Source organism: Lissotriton vulgaris, chromosome 7 (genome assembly GCF_964263255.1).
Source record: "Lissotriton vulgaris chromosome 7, aLisVul1.2, whole genome shotgun sequence".
NCBI classification, from domain to species: Eukaryota; Metazoa; Chordata; class Amphibia; order Caudata; family Salamandridae; genus Lissotriton; species Lissotriton vulgaris.
Window position 1 is genome coordinate 849,632,900 of NC_141695.1, and position 25,052 is coordinate 849,657,951.

Genomic DNA, 25,052 nt, shown 5'->3' on the forward strand with positions numbered 1-25,052 from the left:
GGGATGATGCAGTGACTCTGCTCTCCAAATACAACAAAATGTTGCTGTGATGCGTGAGAGTCCAGACATCAGACTTGTGACCTAAAAACCATTAGACAGTGGTTGGGCTTATTGACCCAATGTCCCAAATGAGCAGAGGTCTGTACTAGTTAGAGTCTTAAGAGTGAGCATACTCTTTATCACTGGGACTAGTTACATGATATCCTCACAAATCTCAACCACTTCCAAAACTATATTGAGTATGAAATGCAAAAGGAATTGATCGTTGGCTAGGATCAAAGGGTATTCTTTGCTATAGCAACGCTGATGCTAAGATATGTATTAGCAGTTATTAGCCTATTTATGTGTTTATATCGTTCATATTGAGCTAAAATCTAACCATATATGCACCTCAGGGCAATATGAGACTCTACACATGCAGAAATAACAAAGTGGTATTTATCACTCACAATGAAAATTGCGAACATCACTCATCAAAGTATATACACTGGACTGTGGTACTGTCTCTGTGGAAGCCACTATAGCCTTCCTGGTAACCTTCAAGGCCATAAATCACCAAAAAAGGTCTAGTTCTATATGTATGTAACCTTCATGGGACTCAGATGAGGTTTGATTTGAAGGTCCTCTGATTGCAAATACCCTGATCTGTTCTTTTATGCAGATTTCACGGTGGCCGTGGCCATTGTGGGGCTGGATTCCTCTCCAGCCAGAGGTGTGCTCTTGGGAGTGTTATTTTGGGGGAAACGGACTTTACAATGCCGGCAGAGCCTTGCATGCCGTTTCTCTGCAAGCGCAACCCCGCTTGCATTAATCACACACATGCTTTAACCATCCATGATGGTTAAGGCAGTAAGCGGTGAAGATGAGTGGAAGGTCGGGCACAGGAAGAGGAGGGATCGGGAGTGGACGCGGACTGGATAGTGGGGCTGGCTTTTGGGGGTGGGGGTAGTTTTAGGGTGGGAGGTAGTTTTTAGGGCTCAGGGAGGTCGGTGTTTACAGGGCAAGGGAAAGGAGCAGGGGGGTCGGGGTAGTTTTAGGGATGGGGTACTTTTTAGGGCGCATGGGGGTCTTGTTGTTTATTAGTCAGGGGCCAGGGTTTTAGGGCTCATGGATGTGATCTTTCCACACATCCCTTTACTAATCATGCCTTTACCATGAAATTGCGTGGTAAAGGCATGCGTTCCAAAGGCATGAATGGTAAAAGAAAGCACTGTCCAGACGCATTTGTTGTTCGGGCTGCGTTCTAGAGGCACATGTGCTTTAGCCATGCGTGCCTCTGTCATACAACCTTATTTTCGAAAGCCCCCTCTCTCACTTGCTACAGCTGCCGTCTTCTGGTAAAAGAGGCCCTATGCATGGTCACTGAGCAAACTGGACTTCAGCAACTTAGCTCAGAGGATCTGGGGTAACACAGGGTGGGGAACTCAATCTCTCTCTGGAGATAGCACCTCTCCTGATGTGCCGCCTGTTGTGCTGCCGGCGTTAGTTCTGCCAGCGGAGCCGCAAAAGAAGGGTCGCTAAAAGGGCGGACACAAGAGAGCTGATTGGTTGGGTGCAGTGCAATGGCTGTTCAAAGGAACATGCATTTGTGATTTTCTATTGCTATGCCATGAACCCGGGCTTAACAGCATGAAAATATTTTACAAAGGCTACATAGATATATAGAATACATCTAAGAAACAGAAATTAGACCTGGGGATAGTCAAATACAGTTCTAGAGGAGATGCACAACCTGCAACAGGAAATGTAAAGGATAATACATTGACTAAGTCGACTTGCAGTGAAGAAAACCGGCAGCACTGAAACAGGCCAGCAGAGAACAAGAAGAATACTGACAGCACAAAGAAGGAAGGCGAAGGGCTGCCACACAATATAGCAGGACCTCATGCTGGGGCGAAGGTCTGCTGGAACATACATCGAAAAACATAGGCTTGGCAAACATGACATGAAGAAAACGTCACACAAAATGATCAGGAGAAGATGCACTGCAGGTGTTCACTCAGAAGAGGAAACAAGAGCAGAGATCAAAAATAATGCAACAGCAGCCTCTTTAATGCAGCACAAAACGGCAAATAGGACAAGAAATAACAGAAGGCAGGAGAAAGAAGCAGATAGCTGTTCAGACTTGAAAGAGCAACATCACAACACAGAAGAAGGAAGTAAAAGCACAATCACATAGGGCTTGGTGGCACTTGAGCCCAGATGCCCAGCAACTAGCCCCACTGTGCACAGAAATAATGAATGGGCTATATACACACACAGAGAAACATCCCACTCTTTAATGATGATCATGGCGAAGACAAAAAAGAGCATGCACTAAATAAGTCTACTGCCTATGGGCCCGATGTAGGTAAACGCGATTTTCCGATTTCAAAATACCGAGGCGGGCCGAATCGGTATTCTGAAATCGGAAAACGAGATGTAGGAAAAAAATACCGAATGAATACCGATTCGGTCGGCATCGGTAATGAGATTCGGTACGTTCCGATTCTGCTCGGTCCGAATCGGAAATTACCGAATCGGCCAACAACGAATCGGAAATCACCGAATCGGCTACCACCGAATCGGATATTCCCGATTCGGCGAATACCGATTCGGTAAAAGCCGATTCGGTAAAATCCGATTCGGCAATCATAGACCCATGGCGAAAAAGCCCATAGGAATGCATTGAATGAACCGATTCGGCTTTTACCGAATCGGATAATACCGAATCGGATTTTACCGATTCGGATATTACCGAATCGGTAAAAGCCGATTCGGCAATAGGCGATTCAGCCAATGAGGTGGCTCCCCCTCCCCCACCCAAACAGGGAGTGGCAACCCTGGCAGGTGCAGCTAATTAAGAAGTTTCTAGAAGTTTCTGGAAAGCCTGCCTGAGCCCAACACACACAGTTAGCAGCAGTGGGAGAAGGAGGTTGCAAACTGAACAGGAGAAAATGGCAGATCAGGCAGGAAGCCAGAAGTCCTCCCAAAAGAGGAAGCCCAAGTTCACCACCACCGAACTTCAGGTGCTGGTTGAGGAGGTGGTGAGGGTGCACCGCCAGCTGTTTGGCAAGCTGTCCCTCAACGTGCCAGACAGCACCGAGAGGAGAATGTGGGCCGACATCGCCCAGAAGGTCAATGCTGCTGGTGTCACCCCCAGGTCCATTGAGGAACTGAAGAAAAGGTTTTACGACCTCCGCAGCCTCACGAAGAGGAAGCTGGCGGACATTCAAAGGCAGGCTGGACACACCGGAGGAGGCAAGAACCCGGCGCCACCCCTCACCGAGCTGGAGGAAATTGTCTCCAGCACCATCGAGAGGGAGAGCATCGTAGGAATCGGGACCCTGGACAGCTCTGCGAGAGCCACAGCTACAGGTAAGAAGCATGCGCATCATGACACACCCTACCAGACACCTCCCCATTAGACACAATGCATAGGCAAACACCAGCACTGTACTGTCACCAACATACAAGAGACAAGCATCATGGTACATGTAGTCAGCAGAAGTTAGCCAAATATGTCAGTGCAGAATCACAAGACAGGAAACAGTGTGACACGGTGTAAGGAGATGCAAGGACATGTGGAATGCCATAATTGTACTGACTGTAATACATCGGCACTCAGTTTACAAATGCTTCTTTGTACCTAGGGGCACCATCAGGCGGCACAACTGTGACAGCAGAGGGAGCAGCAACGTCCAACACTGCAGTCGCAGGGCCGAGCACCAGCCAGGCTGGCCAGGAGGAGGAGGAGGAGGATGAGGAAGGAGACACCCCAGGGCTAGGAATGGAGGGAGTCCTGGTGATTGATTTCCAAGCAGCGCACTCCCCAGTACTGTCCAGCACACCCCCCTTGCAATTCTCACCAGAAAACTCCCCTACAAGGCAGACCATTCCGCCTACACCAGCTCCTGCCACAATCGTGGCCTTGCCACCTGTCCAACCAGTCCTGGGAGCAGGGGCTCAGGGACCGGCCAGCACCACACCCCCACCAGTGGCACCCCAGCCCACTCAGCAGGCCGGAAGCAGCAGTGCCCGACGCCGTGCCACCACCACCACCACTGCTGCACCAGCACGGGAGGGCAGTGTGTTCCTGGGCCTGGAGGGACAGATGGTTAAAATCCAGCGCCAACAGGCCAGATCCACCATGGCCTGCCAACGCCAGCTCCTGCAGCACAACATGCAGATGGGGGAGTTGGTGAAGGGTTTCCAGGCTGTTGTGGACAGCAACAAGGAGGTGGCAGCAGGGTTAGGCAGGCTGACCACTGCCATCACCCACTCATCTGCCCGACAGGAGGAGCATGAGGTTGCGCGCAGGAGGGATGCCCGGGTGCTCAACCGGGCCATGGCCCGCCTTGCAGCGGCGACCGCACAACTGTGCCATCGCAGCTCCAATCAAGAGTCTGTGCTCAGTCAGCATACGGCTGAGCTGACTAGGGGGATGGCCAGGATCACCACGGCCATGGAGGCCATGATAATATCAAACACCGCCTCCAATCCTGCCCTGGACCTGGGTGATGCTGGAGACAGCAGCAGCCGCAGCAGCCCAGCCAGCGCTGCATCAGAGCCACGGAGGAGCACCAGGCGATCCGCTGATGCTGCTGGGCATTCGGAGGGGGCCGAGGGACACCCCAGTGGGTCTGGAAAGCGGGCCAAAAAATAGCCTGGCAAGGGGGGATGAGCAAACCAGAACCCTGGACTTTATTTGAGTTTACAATCTCCATTTTTTTATGCACATCAGTGCTGTAACTGTGGTGCATCACTATTAAAAATTTATTTTTTGCAAGCAACATTTAGCTGTCTTTGCATCTGTACTCAGTCAGAAATAGTTCTCAGTGATCTCCTCACGTCTGTATCTGCCATCACTTGGCGTACACACCCCAGCTGGCTGTGTCAGTGGCACAGCTTCGTCGTCGTCATAGTCCTCGTAGTCAGACAACTCCACCTCAGTGCCCTTCTTGACCGCAAGGTTGTGTAACATTGCACATACAGCTATGATCTTGCAGCAGGTGATGGGGGTATACTGCCTTGCACCTCCACTCTTGTGCAGGCATCTGAATCTACTTTTCCAGATGCCAAAGGTCCGTTCAACAACATTCCTGGTGCGTATGTGGGCCCGGTTATACCTCCTTTGGCTGGGTGTGGAGGGGTTGAGGTAGGGGGTGAGTATGAATGAGCGGAGGGCATATGCACTGTCGCCTGGAAGAGAAAGGGGTCACATTAGACACATGCATACATGTATTACACCTACCTACTATGTGTTATGGGGGTCTGATGATGTGGCTCACCTAGGAGGTATCCTTCTCCAAAATCGCCAGCCATCAGCCGTGCATATATGCCGCTCTGTTGGAATATATAGGAGTCATGGGTACTTCCTGGAAATTTTGCTACCAGGTCTGTGATGGTGCACTTGGCATTGCAGATCACCTGCACGTTGATGGTGTGTGTAGATTTCCGATTGCGGTATATGTATTCGGTGTCCGCTGGTGGGCAAATCGGAATATGCGTGCCATCTATGCAACCGATGATTTGGGGAAATTGTGCCATCTGGTAGAAGTCAGCTTTGGTTTGTAGCAGTTCTGCGTGGGTTGCAGGGAATGAGATGTATTGGTCCATCCTGTCTATCATGGCGTCAAGGAATATGTGGAAGAACCTTGACAGGCTGCTCTGGCTCACCCCTCCTGCTGCTGCTACTCCACTTTGATAGCTGCCAGACGCTACCAGGTGTAGGCTGCATAGCACCTGGACGTGCGCAGGGATGGCGTGTGCCCTTGGGGTGTGGTGGTCCAAGTATGGCTTAAGGTCCCTGATGAGCTCAAGTATGGTGTCAGAGTCCAGCCTGTATCTCTGTAGGATCTCAGCCTCAGTGAGCATGAACAGGGTTATCCTCTGTCTGTAGACCTGTTCATTTCTTAGCCATTCCCTCTGTCCTTCCTGCTGTAGCCGTAGCCGCCTCGCAATGACATAGAAAGCTGCCATCCTGCAAGTTGCAATGCATTTTGGGACTGTTTATATGGGTTGGAGTTGGTTACCACCTGATTGCAATCCATGGTAAATACCGAGTGAATTCTACCGATTTTGAGCCGATTTCGGTGTTTCTGTGCCTCCCTACATCTCCCCAACTGTCGGAATCGGGGAATTTCCCGATCGGAGATTCATACGAATCGGCATGTTTTCCGATTCGGCTCATGTCCGATTCGGTATTTTTTCCGATTCGGTACATGGACCGAATCGGTGATTTTCCGATTCGGTGTCACTAACGAATCGGTTCTTGGACCGATTCGGTGATTTTCCGATTCGGTGTCACTAACGATTCGGTAGTAGGACCGAATCGGTGATTTTCCGATTCGGTGTCACTAACGAATCGGTTCTTGGCCCGATTCGGTGATTTTCCGATTCGGTGTCACTAACGAATCGGTACATGGACCGATTCGGTCTTTGTAACCGATTCGGTGTTTTTCCGATTCGTTACATATCCGATTTTCGGTATGTACGTATCGGATTCTTTCCCATTCGGTACTCATTCCGAATCGGTTTTCTATCCGATTCGTTCTGTTTTTGGTTCCCTACATCTCGATGGCTGTTTACCGATCGGTAAGGGCCAAAAATCGGTATTTTCGGCCGATACCGATCGGTAAAGCCCTACCTACATCGGGCCCTAAGGGCCTATAAGTAATCCATGGTTTAGATTAGAGAAAAGTCACATATTGTAGCAGAGTGACAATTACATTTCACTGGATTGAACCTGACCTCGACAGTAGCAAGTAGATGGCACACAGAAAAGGTTCATACCTACTATTTGTGAATGTCCTCAAAATATACAGCTAGTTCAGCATCCACCTGGACCCTACAGCTTCAAAGCGAAGAGGTCTTACCTAAGAAAATTAACACAGAAATTGACTATGGCTAGCATGCATAGAAATTGCTCATCAAGGGTCTAATGACTCACAATAAACAGGTTCCGCAGGAGGGAGGCAACATTCTCAAGTGACCACGGGATCGGCTTCTCCGCTAATGCGGAGGAGCGTCACCCCACTGCCTTGCAGCAGCATAAAAAGTAAAATGATAATACCGTAACATTATTATCATTTAATTTTGTCCTCCGTGCTGCACTGTGTGAGGGAGCGGGGTGGGGCTGCAGGACTGGGGAGGAGTGGTAGAACCCTCCTAAGTGGGCAATGACATTTTGGTCGGCCCTCTCTGGGCGCCAGAAACAGCCATACGCACTTTCCTTGTTCTCCATGCAGGCTGCAGTACCATGGCCCTCAAACCAATCACAACCCATTGCAGCATTGTGATTGGTCAGGGGAGCCTGGCTGTTTCATGGAGTCCAAGACGGAAGGGAGCAGAGATGCGGGACCCAGCGGCAAGGTACTTTTTTTAATGTGCCCCCTGCTAACCCCCTTCCCTCACGCCCCGTCACCCACTAGCTGTGCCTGCCCCCACTGGGTGACCATTTACCTTCCTGTGGAAGAATACTACCTGGAGATGAGGCTGAACATAGTAAAGTAGCAATAAGTAATGACCAGGAAAAGTAATTTGACAAGAAATATATATCTGTATGCAGAATATATCTGTGACATTAAGAAGAGAACTACAGCACCTCCATGTTAGTTACTTACATTTCCTCAGGCAAATATTAAGGCAGCATATGTTTGTAAGAACCACAAGCAGAACGTTTGAAGTAAAGTAGTTTGGAAGTAATCCCTGCAATCAAAGAAAACTCAAACCAAGTTCTCGAAAATGTACATAGCTTACACCAAACCTCTTATTGAGCACAGTGCCAGTTCCAATTAACAATAAAAAAAGTTACACCATGCGAGACTTCCATTAGTAAAGTTGCTGGGGAAAGGTTGAAGTAAGGAGGCTGGGCAAGGCCAAAAAGCAACCATAAACACAAGGCAAACCAAGATACTACTTGTTTCCCCTATTTTCCTGACCACTGTGCATGAACCTACAGAGAAGTTCTCAAAGCCCCGCTCTTAACACAAGAGATGATCAAGATCTCATTGTGCCCACAGTATTCTTAGATTTTTTGTCATACCATTATTTGATTAGGCATACTTTGCTACAAAATTGGCTGTACACTTCTTTGTATATCCACTCATATTCTTCATTAACCCCAATGTGCAGTCAAACATGTTGTTTGGGTATTCAGGATTTTGTTTCCACTCTCCTATCTCACAGATCCCAAGGATACCACAATATTATATATAGATATTTATATATATTTTTAACTTGATAATTTTTAATAAAGTGTGCACATGTTTCGACAGGTTCACACACATCAGAGGTGTAGAATACTTAAACAGTGGACCTTGTACATTGAACAACATGACATAAGTCCATAAAGCTCAAACTGATCTGGGTCTTCAATAGGAGCAAAGTCTCCGTGAACTGGGTCTATGTACATCGATGATACATTGGCAAGTAGTGGTGTTAGCTCTGTGAGCTCAGGGGAAGGGAGGAAGCATAGCGACAGGCGCTCAGCATTGATATTTATCAACTGTCCCCTCTTACGGTTACCTATTTCCTATACATGTCAGTCACTGTCAGTTGTATTGGAGTGAGGCGAATGTGTACGCAAAGGCTGTCAAATATCTCGTGGGCGGGAGGTTGGTGGTTGCAACTGAGCGTATTGTTCGCTGGTCGTGTCACAAAAAGCAAGGCTCTTGAGCCAGCCTTTAATAGTGGGGTGTTGTGCGCCTACCCAATATATAGCGACCTTGTGTTTTGCAAGTAAGAGTGCAATTGCGACAAATCTGCAGTCTTCCTTTGGGGCATCTCGTATGTATCCCAGCAGGACTAGCAGGGGATTGGTGGTCAATGAGATGCCTACCATCTGGGAGACATGTGAAGACATACTGGGGCATATTAGCAAGAACCTCGTTAAAATTATCGCTGTTTTAGCAGCAGGAAACGGACGCTAAAACGGCGATAATGGGATTGCTAATATGTGTTATAGAATTCCAATAGAAGCCCAGGTTAGATGTCCTACATATCTAACCTGGTCTTCTAATGGAATCCTATAACGCATATTAGCAAGCCCATTATCGCTGTTTTAGCGGCAGTTTCCTGCCGCTAAAACGGCGATAATTTTACAAGGGTCTTGCTAATATGCCCCAATATATTTAACGAAAGATACTTAGATCTGCTACAACACCCCTGGCTCCTCAGTCCAGTTGCTTTTGTACCAAAAGAATGAAGGAAAGCAGGTGATCAAGAGCTACCAATCTGTCATCACATAAAAAGTTGAACATTTAGCACATGGTTGATACAGTTGATAGTATCGGGGTACTCAGATAAGCAGATGCCTGAACATACTTTTCCATCTCATCTTTCTTTCCCTCATCAAGTTTTGACATTAATACCTTTTTCTTATGCCACTGGGAGTATCATTGCTCACTGCCTACTGTTTGGCTCTTGTGTTTTGCTGCCCATTATTCAATGCATCGACGTCAGTTGACGATCTAGAACCAGTACCCTAGAACGTGCTACCCTTAGACATAGTGCTTGATGAAAATCAGATAGCATTCATTATTATGAGATCAAATTAACCCTGATACCTTCAACATCTCTGCATGGGTCTTCTTGTCAATTTCACTTTCCATTCAGAGACCATACTGCGTGCAAGCAAATATCAGAATAACCTAAATGTATTTATCTCAGGGTTACAAAACCAGGTTTACCCAAACTTTAATATTTTCAAAATCTAAACAACGAGTAAGACCTGATGCATAATACACTAGAAGCAAAGGACTTAACATGCATTACTTTCTGTGTTAATTTGCTTTTGAGTACGGTGTCCAGCAGGGCACATCTCCAGTAATCTCTACTGTTATGTGCTTGTAAGTTTGGCTGTCCCCTTTCGGTATTCCTGCTCTGTCATCAGTCTACAGCTGCCTGCAAGCTTGGGCGACCTGCTCTGCCTACTCATCTCCTTTCTGCAGTTCTGTCAGCAATAAGTTTGGGGTAGAGGAAATGACACTGGACCCCTTTTGACCCATGATGACATCACAGTGTTGACTCTGTGCCCTAAAATTAGCCCCTCAAGAGCCTCCTATTTGCTGGTGAGGGGTTGGAGTAGGGATAAGGAGTAGGATATATAAAGGAAATAAATAGGGATCTCAGAGCCATACTTACTTTCTATTTTCTGCTGCATCTACGGTAATGGCAGTGCCTGGAGCACCAATAAAGATTGCTCGGGGTAGCAGCTGCAACCCTGGTTAACCCAGATTGACATCTGTGGTAAGAGTCCTATGTTTCAAGCTCCCACTCTCTGCAGGGTCTCCGTCGTACAAACGTAGTTGTCACTGCTCATGGGATATTTTGTCAGAGGACCAGCAGTTCCGCGAGTGAGGACCCCTCAAGCTTTACACTATACAAATGCTATGCCAGGCCTAGCCAGAGGAGAGTCCGCAGGGGCAGATGAAGCATGGCAGCACTGAACAACTGAACATAAGAGGAGCAGTAGAGGCAGGAGGCATACAAGTTGGCCTGGGCGGTGAACTTCGCTCCTTATGCAGAGTTTGGGAGTTTCCCATACTCCGCAAAGCACGCGGAGTTCAGAACAACTGAGTTTTTTCCTCACTCGCCTATGTTAAGTTGGCAAGAGCGAGTGAGGAAAATCCAACTCTAGACCACCTCCCAGCGAGATGTCTCAAGGCTGGTGGCCGCAAATGGCTGCGTCCACTCGCATTGAAAAATCATCCGTTTGCGTTGAGTAAGCTGCCGCTCGTGTAGAAAATCTACTCGAGTGGCAAAAAGAAGCAGCGCCCCTTGCACTGTGCATGGTGCAGTTTGCGCTGATTTTTAAGCGTGGGACAAACACCCAGCAGTAAAACAAGTTCCATGTAACTGGCGAGGGCGGAGGCAAGAATGAGGCTGCGTGAAGTACAAGAGGAGCCACCGGCTTTAGAAGAGGGCTAGCAAAGATCAGGAGGGGATAGCAAGAATCAGAAAAGAGAGGCGACGAGCCTACGTGGTCCTTAGGAAGAGACATGAAACAGTAGGAGGCAGTGCCCTCCACTTCTCCTTCTAGAGTGAGCGATGGGATTACCAGGGAAAGCCGCCGAGATGTGTTTATTCCACTTACAAGTGAATATAATAATTGTCTGTTAATTGCAGCCCTGGCGCTCACCTCATGTTCAGTGGAGGGAGCAGCCATCAAACAGCACCCGCTTAATCCACCCATTACAGTGACTAATTAACTTAGCTGCAGAGTTGATTTCTTCCTCCATTATCAGCCCCTGTCAGCCCCAAGCACATGGTCGCACAGGAAGACCTCGGCCCTGTGATTGATCACCAATAGATTGACATGCAGATTAATGTAATTAGATTCACCTCACTTGAGCACTGAAAGCAGGCGGCGGAGGCCTCGCAGATCTGCCCCATTGGCAGTGACAGCCGAGAGCTCGTTGGCAGCATTCCCTTACTCCCCAGAGCAGCGCTTCCGGAAGCGGTGCCCTGCTTGAAGAGGCCCCTGCACTCCACTGCAGCCTGACAGCCTGCTGCTGCCATGGACTCTATAGGCTGTTAAAGACCCTGAACCCAAGTTTAGGCGCCAGGAGGGAGAGGGCAGAGTTGCGTCCTGCTCGGTGGGACCGCTCTGTACCTGGGTGGAGCTCACTGTGTTAGAAGATCCATTTGGGTGTCTTCTCCTAATGGACCCTTTTCACATCAGCGGCTGTGAGTTCCCTCCCTGGATATTTCCAGTTCATAGTTCCACCTGTGCGGTCACCTGCTTTTCCGATTTGTTTCACTGGCGAAGAGGATGGGATCCGAATCAACACGTGCAAACCAGTAGAATCTGAGGTCAAAGGCAATACGGATTCTAGAAGATTGAGGATAGAATATTCTAAATTAAAAAGGGGGAAAAAGAACCACTGGAATGCTGAAGCAGAAGCCGTATACCCGCCATTGTTGTCCCAGAGTCACTCCAGTATCTTTAATAGAGCGCTCAACATTCCGGGGTTCAAAATGGGACTATCAAAGGCGTGTTTTGCTGCCCTCCCACTAGAAGGCAATGACCTCTTTCCAGAGAATCTGAACCATGGATCAGAGAAATGATGGCACTGAGAGAGAAGGGGCAAAATCTCCCATGAGCCGGGACAACTGCGTTTGTACGACGGAGACCCTGGACAGAGCTAGAGCTAGGAACATAGACGTTTACCATAGATGTCAATCTGGGTTAACCAGGGTTGCGCTGCTACCCCGAGCATGCTTTTCTGGAGCTCCAGGCACTGCCATTACCGTAGATGCAGCAGCAAAATAGAAAGTAAATATAGCTCTGAGATCCCTATTTATTTCCTGTATATTCTACTCCTTATCCCTACTCCAACCCCTCACCAGCAAATAGGAGGCTCTTGAGGGGCTACAGTTAGGGCACGGAGTCATCACTGTGTCATCATGGGTCAAAAGGGGTCCAATGTCATTTCCTCTACCCCAAACGTATTGCTGACAGAACTGTAGAAAGGAAACGAGTAGGCAGAGCAGGTCTCACAAGCTTGCAGGCAGCTGTAGACTGACAACAGAGCAGGAATAAGCGAAAGGGGACAGCCAAACTTACAAGCACATAAGAGTAGAAATTACTGGAGATGTGCCGTGCCAGACACCGTACTCAAAAGCAAATTAACACAGCTAGTAATGCACGTTAAGCAGGGCCGGACTGGCCATAGTGGGCACCTGGCATTCCCCCGGTGCACCGCACGGGTGGGGGTCGGTTTTGTGCCCCTTGGGTCCGTTTTTGTTACAGGGCCGGCGGCACATCCAACACCCCCCCCCCCCCCCCCCCCCCCGGCCTCCACGATTGTGGCTCCAAGTTTGGCACTGACGTTAAGCCCATCGCTTCTAGTGAAATTATACGTCAAGTATTATCTCAGATGGCTCACACAGAGAAGGACTGGTAGTGTTGTAACTTTATGGTAATGCAGAACAAACTACAGTAGTAGCTCGAGCACAAACAGGTATCTGGAATCAAACCTAAGACCCAGAATGTACTGCAATGCTTCGGTGACAATTCCAGCAACTTCAATACTGGACCATAGACAACACATACAGATTAACTTATGTTATGTTATGTCCGAAAAAGTGGCCCCATGTCATGTGTGGCAACTTTCTCCTGTGGTTATATTTACGGCCAACAACATGTTGCTGGCTGTAACATGCAGATTATTAGTGGCCCCAATTGGCAGCGGGTGGCACTAGTACAACCTGGCAAACTGCTCGTCCGACGTCTTGCTTCCAGGGTGTCATCAAAGTGTTGGGGATTGCCGTTTAATGGATGACAGAGCTACCTCTGGCTTGACCATCAGAAAACCCCTTGTGGCAGACAGGTCAGGAATGGCATTGGAGGGGGCACAGTATCTCCTGCCATCTGCACCCACTTTGTTGTACTCTGTCTTCCTCTCTCCCATCCAGCCGCACTCCAGAACCTCTGTTGGAATCGGCTTTGTAGGTGAGAGCCAGACTCCCTGGTGCAGCGAATGTAATTTACGACGTCTCCAGCTACTCTCTCTGGGCTCTGACAGCCTACAGCTGCCATCATTGCCCCTCTTGTGCTTTTCCTTCCATAGTGGGGCAGGTTGAGACCTCCAGTTGTGGGCCAAACTCCTGTGTTGTCGTTATTGTTTACAGTTGAGAGTACAATGGCGACGGGAGTGGAGTTAGCCAATATTGAAGAGGAATGGGCTCTCACTACTTTTGCAAATCATGCGTGTTTATGCTTGTATTTCTCACAGGTCGTGGTTTCCACAACAGTGAGCGTTGATGGCCATGTACTCTCTGTATCTGACAACATGTTTGTGCACAACAACTCGAAGCATGGACGAAGGGCGCGCAGGCTAGACCCATCGGAAGGAACACCCTCCTATCTTGAACACGGTAGGCACCTCTACTGGCTCTTTTACTTAGTGCGTAATTTGTAAGTCAATGAGTGCCTGTGTCCAAAGCTCTGCTCAGAACCTTACTACCAGTGTCGTTGGATGTCACCATGCTAAATACCAAAGCTGTGTAGTGTTCAACTCGCCTCTTTAATCCACTATCAGATAGCCCCTTACCTTTTATCTAACTCTTGCAGGGTCTTCTTTCTTCCTTTGTATATGTTTTTCTGTCTTTCTCTTCCTCTGTCTTTCCACTGTGAATTTTTCCCGCTCTTGCGATCAGAAAATGTCTGAGGTGAAAAATAAGTGCCTGTCCCCCACAAATAACCACTGGCAACCTCCCGCTAAAATGAAGCACAGTCTTTACTGTGTCATTGCAACATTTTTACGATTACGTGCCTTCACAACAGTTTCAATCAGTATTATTCCATTTTATAAATAAATTTCCAGTTGGCTAAAAGAATTCTGAGCGCTCTCTAACCTGTATTGCCATTTTCAGTTGGAAAGCTACTCGCTGGGTCTTGAATTCTGGGTTACCAATGCAAATTCTAAATCACTTATCAGGAATCTGAAATGAGATGTTTGAAAATATGTCCTGTTTCAATTTGAGTACATTCAGCTACCCCCTGCTGCTGCTGCAAAAGGTAACCTCTTAGAAATTCACATTTAGAGTTTGTGGCTAATGAAATATCATCCGATTAGTGGATAAAGTGCTACATCCTTTTTAGGAAGAGTTTTCTTCAGTGGAAGTGCACCTGTGGACGTATCTCCAGCATAGCAACAGCATGGTTTTTCCCCATAGAAGGAGAATCCTGCAGTGACGCATCAGTAAAGGTCTCCAAATCAGAGTTTTTCTTTTGCAAGCTAAATCTAAATCAGACCATGTGTGATGTTTACATCCTTTATAGGAATCTTGTTAATGACCCCAGGTGAACACTCCTCTAATATTTATTTTACTGTTCAGTGCTTCTTAGAAAAGCCTCCAGTGTGTTTCCGTGTACAATAGTAAAGTACGCTGACCCTCAAAGTATGTTGCTCTGTTCACATATTCTTTGGTCTTTTGCCTCTGATGGTCTCATTGTCTGATTCTCCGCGTTTGGTCAGTGTTTCATTTAACAAAATAGTAAAGATCTCTCCATTCGCTATTTCTCTTGTCTAATTCATATTTTCTTGTGCATTGTACATATATGTATAATACAAGTACTGTTCTTGCCCTCGCTGTTTATCTGTCTACTACTACTGGTGATTGCCAATCTGCTATGCTAAACCTTCATGTGATTGTAACAAGGGCTAGTGGTTTCTTAGCCACTAGAGCGCAAACTTTCACAATCTTATTATTTACATTAGCTGGGAAACCAGAACCATTTGCCAGTGCCATTAAGATATTCAAATCCCTCTACATACTCATAACTGATAAGTGTGATTCTGAAACTATTTTAGTAAAACATAAAGCTGGGATAGTATATTAATTATAAGCTCCTACTTAGGGAGTACACATGATTTGAGTCATGAATCCTAAGCTCCTAGTTAGAATGTAAGTGTGATTTTGCTATGTAAGTATTAGGCCAAACCCAAAATGTGATACCTGTATAATCTATGTGACCTGAACTCTTAAAGTTGAAAGTACACATATACGTCTTTTGGGTAAAGTTTGTATTGCACACTTATAATTTTCATTTAATACTTCACTCTCTACATACATAATGTGCAAAATGTATCCCTAACACATGTACCGGGTAAATTACACTTACTCACTACTGATAAGTATCATACTTACACTAATATTCCAGAGTTTGCCAAGATCTCAAATTATATTCCTTAATGTCTTGTTTGTCAACGTATTTATCTTGGTTTATCACCATTGTTATTTATTAGCTTGTCTATTATTTTCATGAAACATATCTCAACAATATCCACTCTGTATGGATAAAACATTTTTATTAAAGAAAACATGACATTTCTATCCTGTAAGTGTATATAACAAAATAGTAGTAGTAGTAAATATAAGTTATTAAAAAATAATCCATTAAACTATTCCATACATGGACATAACCAAAGGCCTATGTCATAACATTAAAAAGGTAAAAAACAGGAGTTAAAAACAACATAAGATAAGAAACGACATATACTAGAATATTGGGTATTAAAATCATGAAATATATACATTTACCCTACTTTCCTTCATAGTAGCTTGAAAGAATTTCCCAACTGCAAGCATTACATCCGATGTATGCATTGCACATAAAAATCTTAGAGCTACATAACGCGTGTTAATCTCATATTTAATTAAAATAGGATTTAGAAATCTACTCCTTTCTCCAACGTAAAACCAACAATCCAATAAAATATGCATGCTAGTGCATTTTATATTTAAGCCACAGTTACAAAATCTACCAACTCTAGGAGTCACGTTGAGTATTTTTCATACCATGTAATGAAGAGTTGATACCCAGTCTATATTTCAATATAGTATTTCACAAGCCAGGATCCAGTAAGCCTATGTTGTATGGATACACATCCTCACTACACCATGATTCCCATAAGTGGGCAACTGACATTTTTGTACCAAAATATCTATAATCATCTTCTCTAGATAAAATCACTATTTCCAAATGTAAGTCCATCCATAACATTTTTAAGGGAAATCTTATAGTGGGGGAGTGTAAAAAAAAACAAAGTATAAAAATTATTGAAAAGCGTTTTAACACTCGCAGCCCACAACAGAATAATATTTAAAGGTCGTTTTTACAAAAGTGGAAAATGTTGCCCTCTCCATCCATTGCGAGCCTGTTCCATAATCTTAAACAAAGTTTCATGGAGATATAATACCAGGAAACAAGTTTCAGTTCAATCCTAATTGGTTGAACCATGGATGATTGAGAGTGACATAACAATCTTTTGAAACATTGACCTTCCAGCTTATTCGAAGCATAAAATCCACTCTTACAAAAAACTCTGTACAATAAATAGATTTTTGGGGAAAACATTCCCTCATGATTTAATTCAACCCATGCCCAATTGCCCTATATATTTCCTTCAACATCTTTACTATCCCTGCATTAATTCTTGTTATTCAAATGCTCCCACAATATATCACAATTTACCAAATAAAATGCAGCCTGGAAGTCAACAAAACAACAATAAAGATTACCCACCCCTTCAATCGAATTTTTGGCTATTGGTCATAGACTGAAACAAAGATCAATGGGCGAATGGCCTTTCTTAAAGCCACCTTGATCTATCGGTATCAGATCCCGGATGTCTAAGCCCTCCTCTAAATGCTTGAGTAAAAGTTTGGAGAACACTTTTAAACTCACATTAGAAAGGATAATAAGCCTATAACTCAAAGAAAAGGTCTTGAGGCTCTCCCCTTGTTAAATATGGGTTTGAGAATTGCATCCTCTGGAGCCGTGCCCCAAAGCTGGAAGGTTACCACTAACCTAAATACTTGATAGAACAGCCACTATTTACCTTTATAGTTATCTGGGCCAGTGGTCCTGGTCAACATGAATGAAGAAATTGTTTCCTTAATCTTTTTTATCGATATACTATTAAGAAAACCCTCATCATATGTATACTCAGTGGTAGAATGATCAGAGAAACAATTAATATATCTCCGTTTAAGAAATTATAACTACTTAGTCTCAGGAACCACACAATTATTTTTTTATAATATCCAAGTCTATATCTAGAACTTTTCAACATTTTTGGATTGAATCACCAATATCCTCTCTTGCCACTTTCCTTCAAAAAATTATTTTTTTCTGCTAAATTACAGACCTATATTCCATTTGTAACAAACTCACTCTTTTGGTAACTGTCTAAAGGCCCCCCTCTCCCTGATCTTATTTTTCTCAGTTTCCTTTTTATTAGTTGGCATTGGGAATCAAACTAAGTTACTTATTTCTTTTTCTGGTGGAATATTATAATGTTTGCACTGTGTTTCTTACTATATTCATCCTTTATATTGCAATGGATGTGTGTACCCTAGCTGCCAAATGTGAATGGATCAAAATTACCGAAGTGAAACTAATCTAGAATTCTGCACAGTTGAAATCTATTGTTTTGGTAAATAGGTGTGTTTCTTTGGGAAGTATGACTTATAATGGTAATCAGCTCACCACACAAGCAGAGGATAAATGTAACTTTCTGACGCATGCTTAGCAGAGCCTGGCTATGCTTATGGGTGATTTTAATACCAAATTATATGAAAAGGATGTAATAAGAGGGGGTAGTGCCCTTAGATTGAGGGAGAGAATCTCCCTCCACTTACCCAAAGGAAAACTCCGATCCGCCGACCTTGCCGAAATCCCGCACATCTGCAGAGCCAGAGCAGGTGGAAGAACCTTCTCCTACGTCGCAGCCAAGACCTGGAACGGGGGCTGCCGAGGGCGTTGGGCCACCAGGTGTCGTCCCAAACCGAGTTGGAGGGTCCGAGGATGAGGACTTCTGTCTTCTCCGAGTTGAGATTCAGGCAGTTTCTGCTCATCCAGGATGCGACGTCCTTCATTCCTTCCTGGAAGTTGAGTCTGGTGGTGATTGGGTCCTTGGGGAGGGAGAGGAAGAGCTGGCTGTTGTCGGCGTAGGATACTTTGCTGAGTCCGTGCTTTCTGACAATGGTGGCGAGGGGGGCCATGTAGATGTTGAAGAGCATGGGGCTGAGCGATGATCCTTGGGGCACTCCACAGTTGATTTCCGTGGGTTCGGAGAGGAAGGGTGGTAGTCTGACTCTTTGGGTTCTGCCGTTGTGGATCGAGCGGATCCAGTCTAGGGCAGTTCCTTGTATGCCAGCATCATGGAGTCTGGCGGTGAGTGTGCAGTGGGAGACGATGTTGAATGCTGCAGAGAGGTCGAGTAGGATCAGGGCTGTGGTGTGTCCTTGGTCGAAGGAGGTATGGATGTCTTCTATGGCTGCGAGTTTCGGTGCTGTGGTTGCTGTGGAATCCAGATTAGGAGGGGTCCAGGATGGAGTTTGCTTTGATGAATTTGGTTAGTTGTGTATTGACGGTCTTTTTTGTGACTTTGGCCGTGAAGTTGGAGGAGGGAGATGGGTTGGTACTTCTTGAGGTCGGTGGGGTCTGCTGAGGGCTTCTTGAGCAGGGGTCTGACTTAGGTGCATTTCCAGTCATCGTGATAGGTGCCGGTCTTGAAGGTGGTGTTGATCGTGTGTCGTAGTTCGGGCATGATGGCTGCTCTGTGGAATATGTGCGGGGTCAGGGATCCGTGAGGGCCCCTGAGTGGATGCCTTTCATGGTCCAGGAGGTGTCTTCGGTGGTGACTGGGGTCCAGGAGGAGATGGTGGGCTAGCTGGCATTGCTGGAGCAGGAAGTGGATTCAGAGTTGGGTGTCTGGTCATTGAAGTTGTCATAGAGTGCCTTGGTTTTCAGATGGAACTAGGATCCAAGCTTGTGGCAGAGGTCCTGGGAAGGGGTGATGTCCGAGGTTTCGCAGGGGGGGGCTTGATGAAGTCCTGGATGATGCTGAAGAGTTACTTGGAGTTGCTGGCATTGGCGAGGATCTTGTTTTGGATGAAGGTCCTTTAGGTGGATCTGATGCGTTGGTGGTATTCCGTCATGGCGATTTTGTAGTTGGTGTGGTCTTCTGGCGTTTTGCTGTTTTAACAAAAGTGTTCTGTTTTTTAAAAGTTTGTTTAAGAGTTAGCAGTGGTCCCCTGGATCACTGCCTACACTTCAACAAACTTTTGCTTTACAGTCACAAAGGGGAAGGGTTCCCAAAGGAACTTCTTCTCTTCCCTTTTGGGAATGCATTACCAACTCCTTTGAGGTGTCGGTACATTTTCAATATTTTGGTACTTGATTTCAGTTGCAAAACATTGATACACATGATGCTGATTCTGTATCTGGAAGGGGTGCCTATAGAAATCCCCTTCCAGATACCGAATCAGTATATATTCGGAATCTTATTTCAGGAGTCAAAAAATCTTTTCAGACTACTACACAGCAAACGCATTTTAGTGACCATAAACGCTGAACTGGAGAATTTGCAGTCCTTAAAATGCTTAGTGCATCTGGCCCTCAGGCCCATGGCTCATTGTGCATTTTTATGAGGCAAGGCTTGCCAATGTGTGTTTCTCCTCACTGGGTGATGCCTGGCAGGAAAACGCATGTGTCCCCAATGCAAAAGGAGAAAACTTGTTAAGTACTTTTTGGGAGATCGAACATCATAACATAGTGGCCCATTGGGCATTACAATTTCACCAAAGACGTTCTGGTGAAATTGCCCTTCAAAGAATAACAGAGTGTGTGGCCTGCTGTATGACTGTCAGCAGGTGAGCTTAGTCAATCGCACAATAACTCCCTTATTCTTGTGCATGTTTTTTTTTAGAATTTCTTTGCAGTATGTGTGGTGCTGTGTCCTTCCCAGAATTCCAAAGTGTTGTAAGTTATCTTAGAAGAATATGTTTATGTTTTGTATGTCTTTTTAAGAATGCCTCAGTTGTTGATTATTCAACCTGAATGTGTTAGATTATGTGTATCTTGTCTATGGTGTGTTCCTAAGATTATTTAGAGGGAGTATGATGGGGAACGAAAAGATTTTGCTTTCATGACATTTGTCTGGTTATGTTTTGCATAACAACTAGGTGGAAAGTGTCAATGTGTAACTCTCTAGCTTTGCTTTACCCTTTGTGGCATATCCAGACGAGGTTACATGACCCCTAGCCGTACCTGCAGCCATAAAGAAAATATGTTCAAAGTTATAAACAACCTAGCCCTGGCCTTCAGCAGTTGGTAAGCAAAATGTTACATACAGTCTGCTTTTACTTGGCTTCCATTGGAGGGATGCCAGGTACAAGGAAACAGAAATAGAATTATCAGTTCACTAAAAAACCAAGATACAATGTTTTTGCCTTTCATAGTAAGACATGCTCCCGAGTTTATAAATAGACTAGTTACAGGTTTTCATTTGATCTCTTTCAGACTAATTATTTAATATCAACTTAGAAATTTGTGAGGGCAGATTCGATCAGACTCCCTAATGGCACTCTGTCCAATTTGGTAGCTAAAATAATTGCATCCCACTCCAGGATAATCTCTGCTTGAGATAAAACAGCAATCTATTTGAGCATAGTCACAGATAATCTTCAGGCAGTACTGGTCACTGTTGCTCAAAGAGTCCGTTTTTGATCTGGAGGACATTGGCAATTACGGCTCTGTTCTCTCCTCCCATTAGGATTTAAAGTCTTAGTCAATTAATCCCTGGTGGAATTTTTAACTGAGTGGAACCCCTGTACTGGTTGGATTCCTTCCAGTTTGACTTCAGTCATCATCAGTTGATGGATTATGTCCAGGTAATGGCGCTTGAGGACTGTGTGCTACAAACTAGTGTCATCGGTTTCACTGCCTCAGTATTATTGGGTCTATTTGTATCCTTTGAGATTGCTGGAAAAGCCATGTTGATTGACCATCTGGAGTATTCATGTATTGCTTTGGCCTGGACCCGATGCTATCTATCAGTTCATAACTTGTTACCTTACCTCCTTTATCCAACCACAGTGACCTATTGTGGATGGGTCGCTGCAACAGCCCAATTTTTTTAATGCATATGTCCAGCCTCAGTCTGTCTTGATGCAGTTAATATTATATGAAATGTATTTCTATATGTATTCCGGTGGCAGCTGAGTGCTTCTTCCCTTAGGGTATGACCTGGGTGCCACACCCAAGAGCTCGCAGTCGTGCCTGTTGACACTTTGTGAATACATGTGAGGAAACAAGCTGAAAGTGAACTGGAATAAGCCAAAATGAATGCAGTGCCAAAGACTTCTGAAAAGCTTTTTTTGTTTCGGTCAATATGGCACTACGTGCAATATCAAGTTACAAATTCAGCTTTTGGATTGATCCAGACTTGCTTCCACCAGGCCTGGGTTGTATTGAAAATACTGCCAGCGCTCACAAAGGGAGGGCGAATATATATTCTACTTTAGCTTTAGTGGAATCCCGTTTTGACTATAGAAATGCTCATTGTTAAGTTTTCCAACATTTTTATGAAGCAATTTCATTTGATTTAGAATGCAGTCACTCGCTTCATATTGGAGGTGTGGAGGTTTGACTCGTGTCTCCATCTTCATGCACAGCACTAGTGCCTATACAGCAGCGGGTGGCCTTCAAAGCACTCTGAATCACACAAGTACCATCTTCACATTGGACTAACCGCTCTTAGAAGTCAAGCTGAAATGATGCTCCCCTACGTCATTACATTACATTATCAGCACATTTAATTTCTAAGGCTACTCACTTTGGGGAACAACTTTGTTTAATCCTTATAATGTTCTTTCAATTGGAAAAGTCTACCCACAAATCTTCACCTGAAGACAAACCACATCCAGGTCAGGAAAAGCGAGGGGCAAACCTTTCTCTTTCCTGGCTAGCTTTTGTTTCTACTTTCTTGGCTTTACCACGTAAGAGTGTTGTTCATGCATCTGTATGCACATAGACTGTTGATAATAGAAATACAAAGAGAAAAAATGTAACAAAAGCATGACGGATCTGTCAAAGGGGTGGAGGGTGGGGCTACCTTCCTGCAAGAAACTGAACAGAAACTGAACACTGACTGGGTGCAGGTATCTGTTACTGGGATGGGTATCCGAAATCTGTAATGGGGGTTTCTGGCAACTACAATGGAAAGTAGAAACAATACCTTGAGTCCTTTAGTGCAAGTGAAAGCTCATACATATTCTACCAAGATCTAATAACTGAATGACTGGCTACAGTAGTTTTTGTCCTGCACAAACATCAAGGAAACTTTACAGTAAAACAAAGCAAGCTTGAATATCAATGCAAGGACAAACACGCCATCTAAGAATATAAAAGGATCCAAAGTAAGTTCTTTCAGAAATTCACCTGGCTACTCCACTGATTTAACCTCTAGCTCTAAGGAATGGGTAAATGAGTTGTATAAATTGCCAAGGGTCAATAAGCATTTATCATTCCTCTACTCCAAGCAATTGACTAAAGAATTGAGGGGATTGCTGTTGATGGCACAACTGGAGAACTATAATGTGGTTTTCTGTGCTTCGCAAATTTGAGGATTATGATGTAATATATGGTATGATTGTGTGACCTTCCCGTGTAATACACTCTTAAAATTGACTTGGATCCAGTTAGGCTCATTTGTAAAACCTTTAGCTCAACCATGACTGGATGTGGCTTCGAGTAGCAAGGCTTAAACAAAGGAACTAGTATAAAGCATTTACAAGCACCAAACAACAAAATAGGAAGGTCTGACAACACAAAAGAAATCCAGCACCATTGTATAAAAGTAAATTATATTTTAATTAATTTTAGACACCTAAGGGTTCCAGAGATATAGATTTTTAAGTAAATTGTAAATCTCAGCTTTTGATGTGACCAGTTCTGGCAGGTAGAAGGTCAGGTGGGCCAATAAGGAGTATTTGAACAGTTACCCAGCTACCAAAGCAGTCTCAAGTGTGGGTCCACACTTTACATCAAGATAGCTATATACTTCAGTGGAATGGTTCTGATACTGGGGATGCAGGATGCTGAGGATGCTGAAATATGCTCTGAGTGCTGTGCAGTTAATGGGCTGTCCTTGCGGTTATTCCACAATAAAGGTGGGTAACTTTGGCCACAGGAGTCGGTGTACCCCGAAGTCCTCTTTGAGCCAGTAGAAGGCCAGCTACATCTGGCCTACCAATCTCTGTACACAGAAGGTCCAGCGGTCTCCATTGGTGAGGATTGGTGTCTGTTTTTGGTGACCAATCTGGACTGAGACGACACCCTCGTGTCCAGCAGACTCGAGTGCAACTTTTAGCTATTGAGGATTGGTCTCTTGGGTTGCCAGCAGAGGTCAGCAGTGATTCGAGTAATGTGGCCACTGACAGGCCACTGACAGGCCAGAATAGGCTACTTCAGCTTTGAGGGCCCTGGTGCTAGTTCCAGGGGTCAGCCGACTGACCATTAGAGTCACTTATTTGGTCTGGGCCGCGGGAGCAACTTTTCCCCTCCCTGTTCCCATCGCCAGCCTATCTACCTGAACAAATGGGCAACCCTACATGGGTGTGATCACCATTGCCCACCAAAGACAACTTCCCCTTTTAAAGCTTGCATTTTGGGCCAACACCCTGTGTGGTTTCCTACAAAGGATAGCTAACACCTCCCTCTGTAGCAGGCTTCTAATGTTCCTGAGCCTGGGATTCATTCACACTGATCCTCCGGTGGGCAGAAGGCTGTCTGGTGGCCATTAGCCGTGTAAGGCCACTTGACAAACTGGGCAACAGATTGGCAACTTGGTAAAAGTTTCCTTCCCTTAAATGTAACATTAAATTCAACTTGGGCATCAAGTTGGGTTTAATGCCATGATTAATTGATAACTTGAAGTACCCATTTTATTAGCCCCATTTAGCAGTTAGCCAGACTGAGAGGTCAGCTGATAACTCTGTGTTAGCCAATGGGGCTACTAACATTTCTACAGCAAAAACAATAATTTTGAACTGTTTCTGTTAAGGCATATTGAAATGATATGTCCTACTTAATAATATACATCTCCCTGACATAGGGCTCTATAGGCGTTCTTTAGGAGAGACTTACATATATGCTTGGAATAAGTGATGTGTTTGCAATTGGTTTAAATGTCAAAGTTGAACTAGCAGTTTTAAACTGCTCTCCCAGACTGCAGTGATAGGCTGGGAGCCATTTTGTACTTTGTCATACACAGGGTGACACAATCAGTGGTGCAGCCCTAGGTAGGCACTCCAACTACATACACCAGGTACCCTTGGTACCATGTACTAGGGACTTATCAGTAAGTCATCTTATCCTAATTGGGGTAGCCAATTCATCATACATTTTGTAATAGGTTAGAACACTGGCACGGAGGTCTGGTTAGCAGGCCTCAGTTCACTCTCAGTTTAAAAACCAGCAGCATCAGTCCAAACCTTTGGGGGTGATCATGGAAAAAGAGGCATTTCTTTACACCAAAACAAAAAATGAAAAGTATGCAGAGACTGCATAATAATGCATCCTGGCTGTACTTGAATGTCTGGAAGAGCGATCATGTAAACAATGCGAACCTAGCTTTGAAAGCACTCAAATGGCTGTCAATGGAATCCAGATTAAAGTTCTCTGCTCCCTTGATTATAAAAACAAATTCTCTTCACCATCCATCTAGCATTGTTGAAGAAATCTTTGAAGAGCCCTGATCTGAGACTGCAGC

At 45.0% G+C, this 25,052-nt stretch overlaps 1 protein-coding gene across 2 annotated transcripts in view; it reads left to right on the forward strand.

The window, feature by feature from the left end:
* The window catches only part of EBF1 (EBF transcription factor 1), a 797,810-nt gene that overhangs the window by 485,490 nt on the left and 287,268 nt on the right, over positions 1–25,052 (forward strand). For both annotated transcript variants that reach the window (XM_086931219.1, XM_086931220.1), the window contains exon 8: positions 13,722–13,863. In XM_086931219.1, the coding sequence (XP_086787345.1) occupies positions 13,722–13,863 (142 nt within the window). The remainder of the gene's footprint in view (positions 1–13,721; positions 13,864–25,052) is intronic.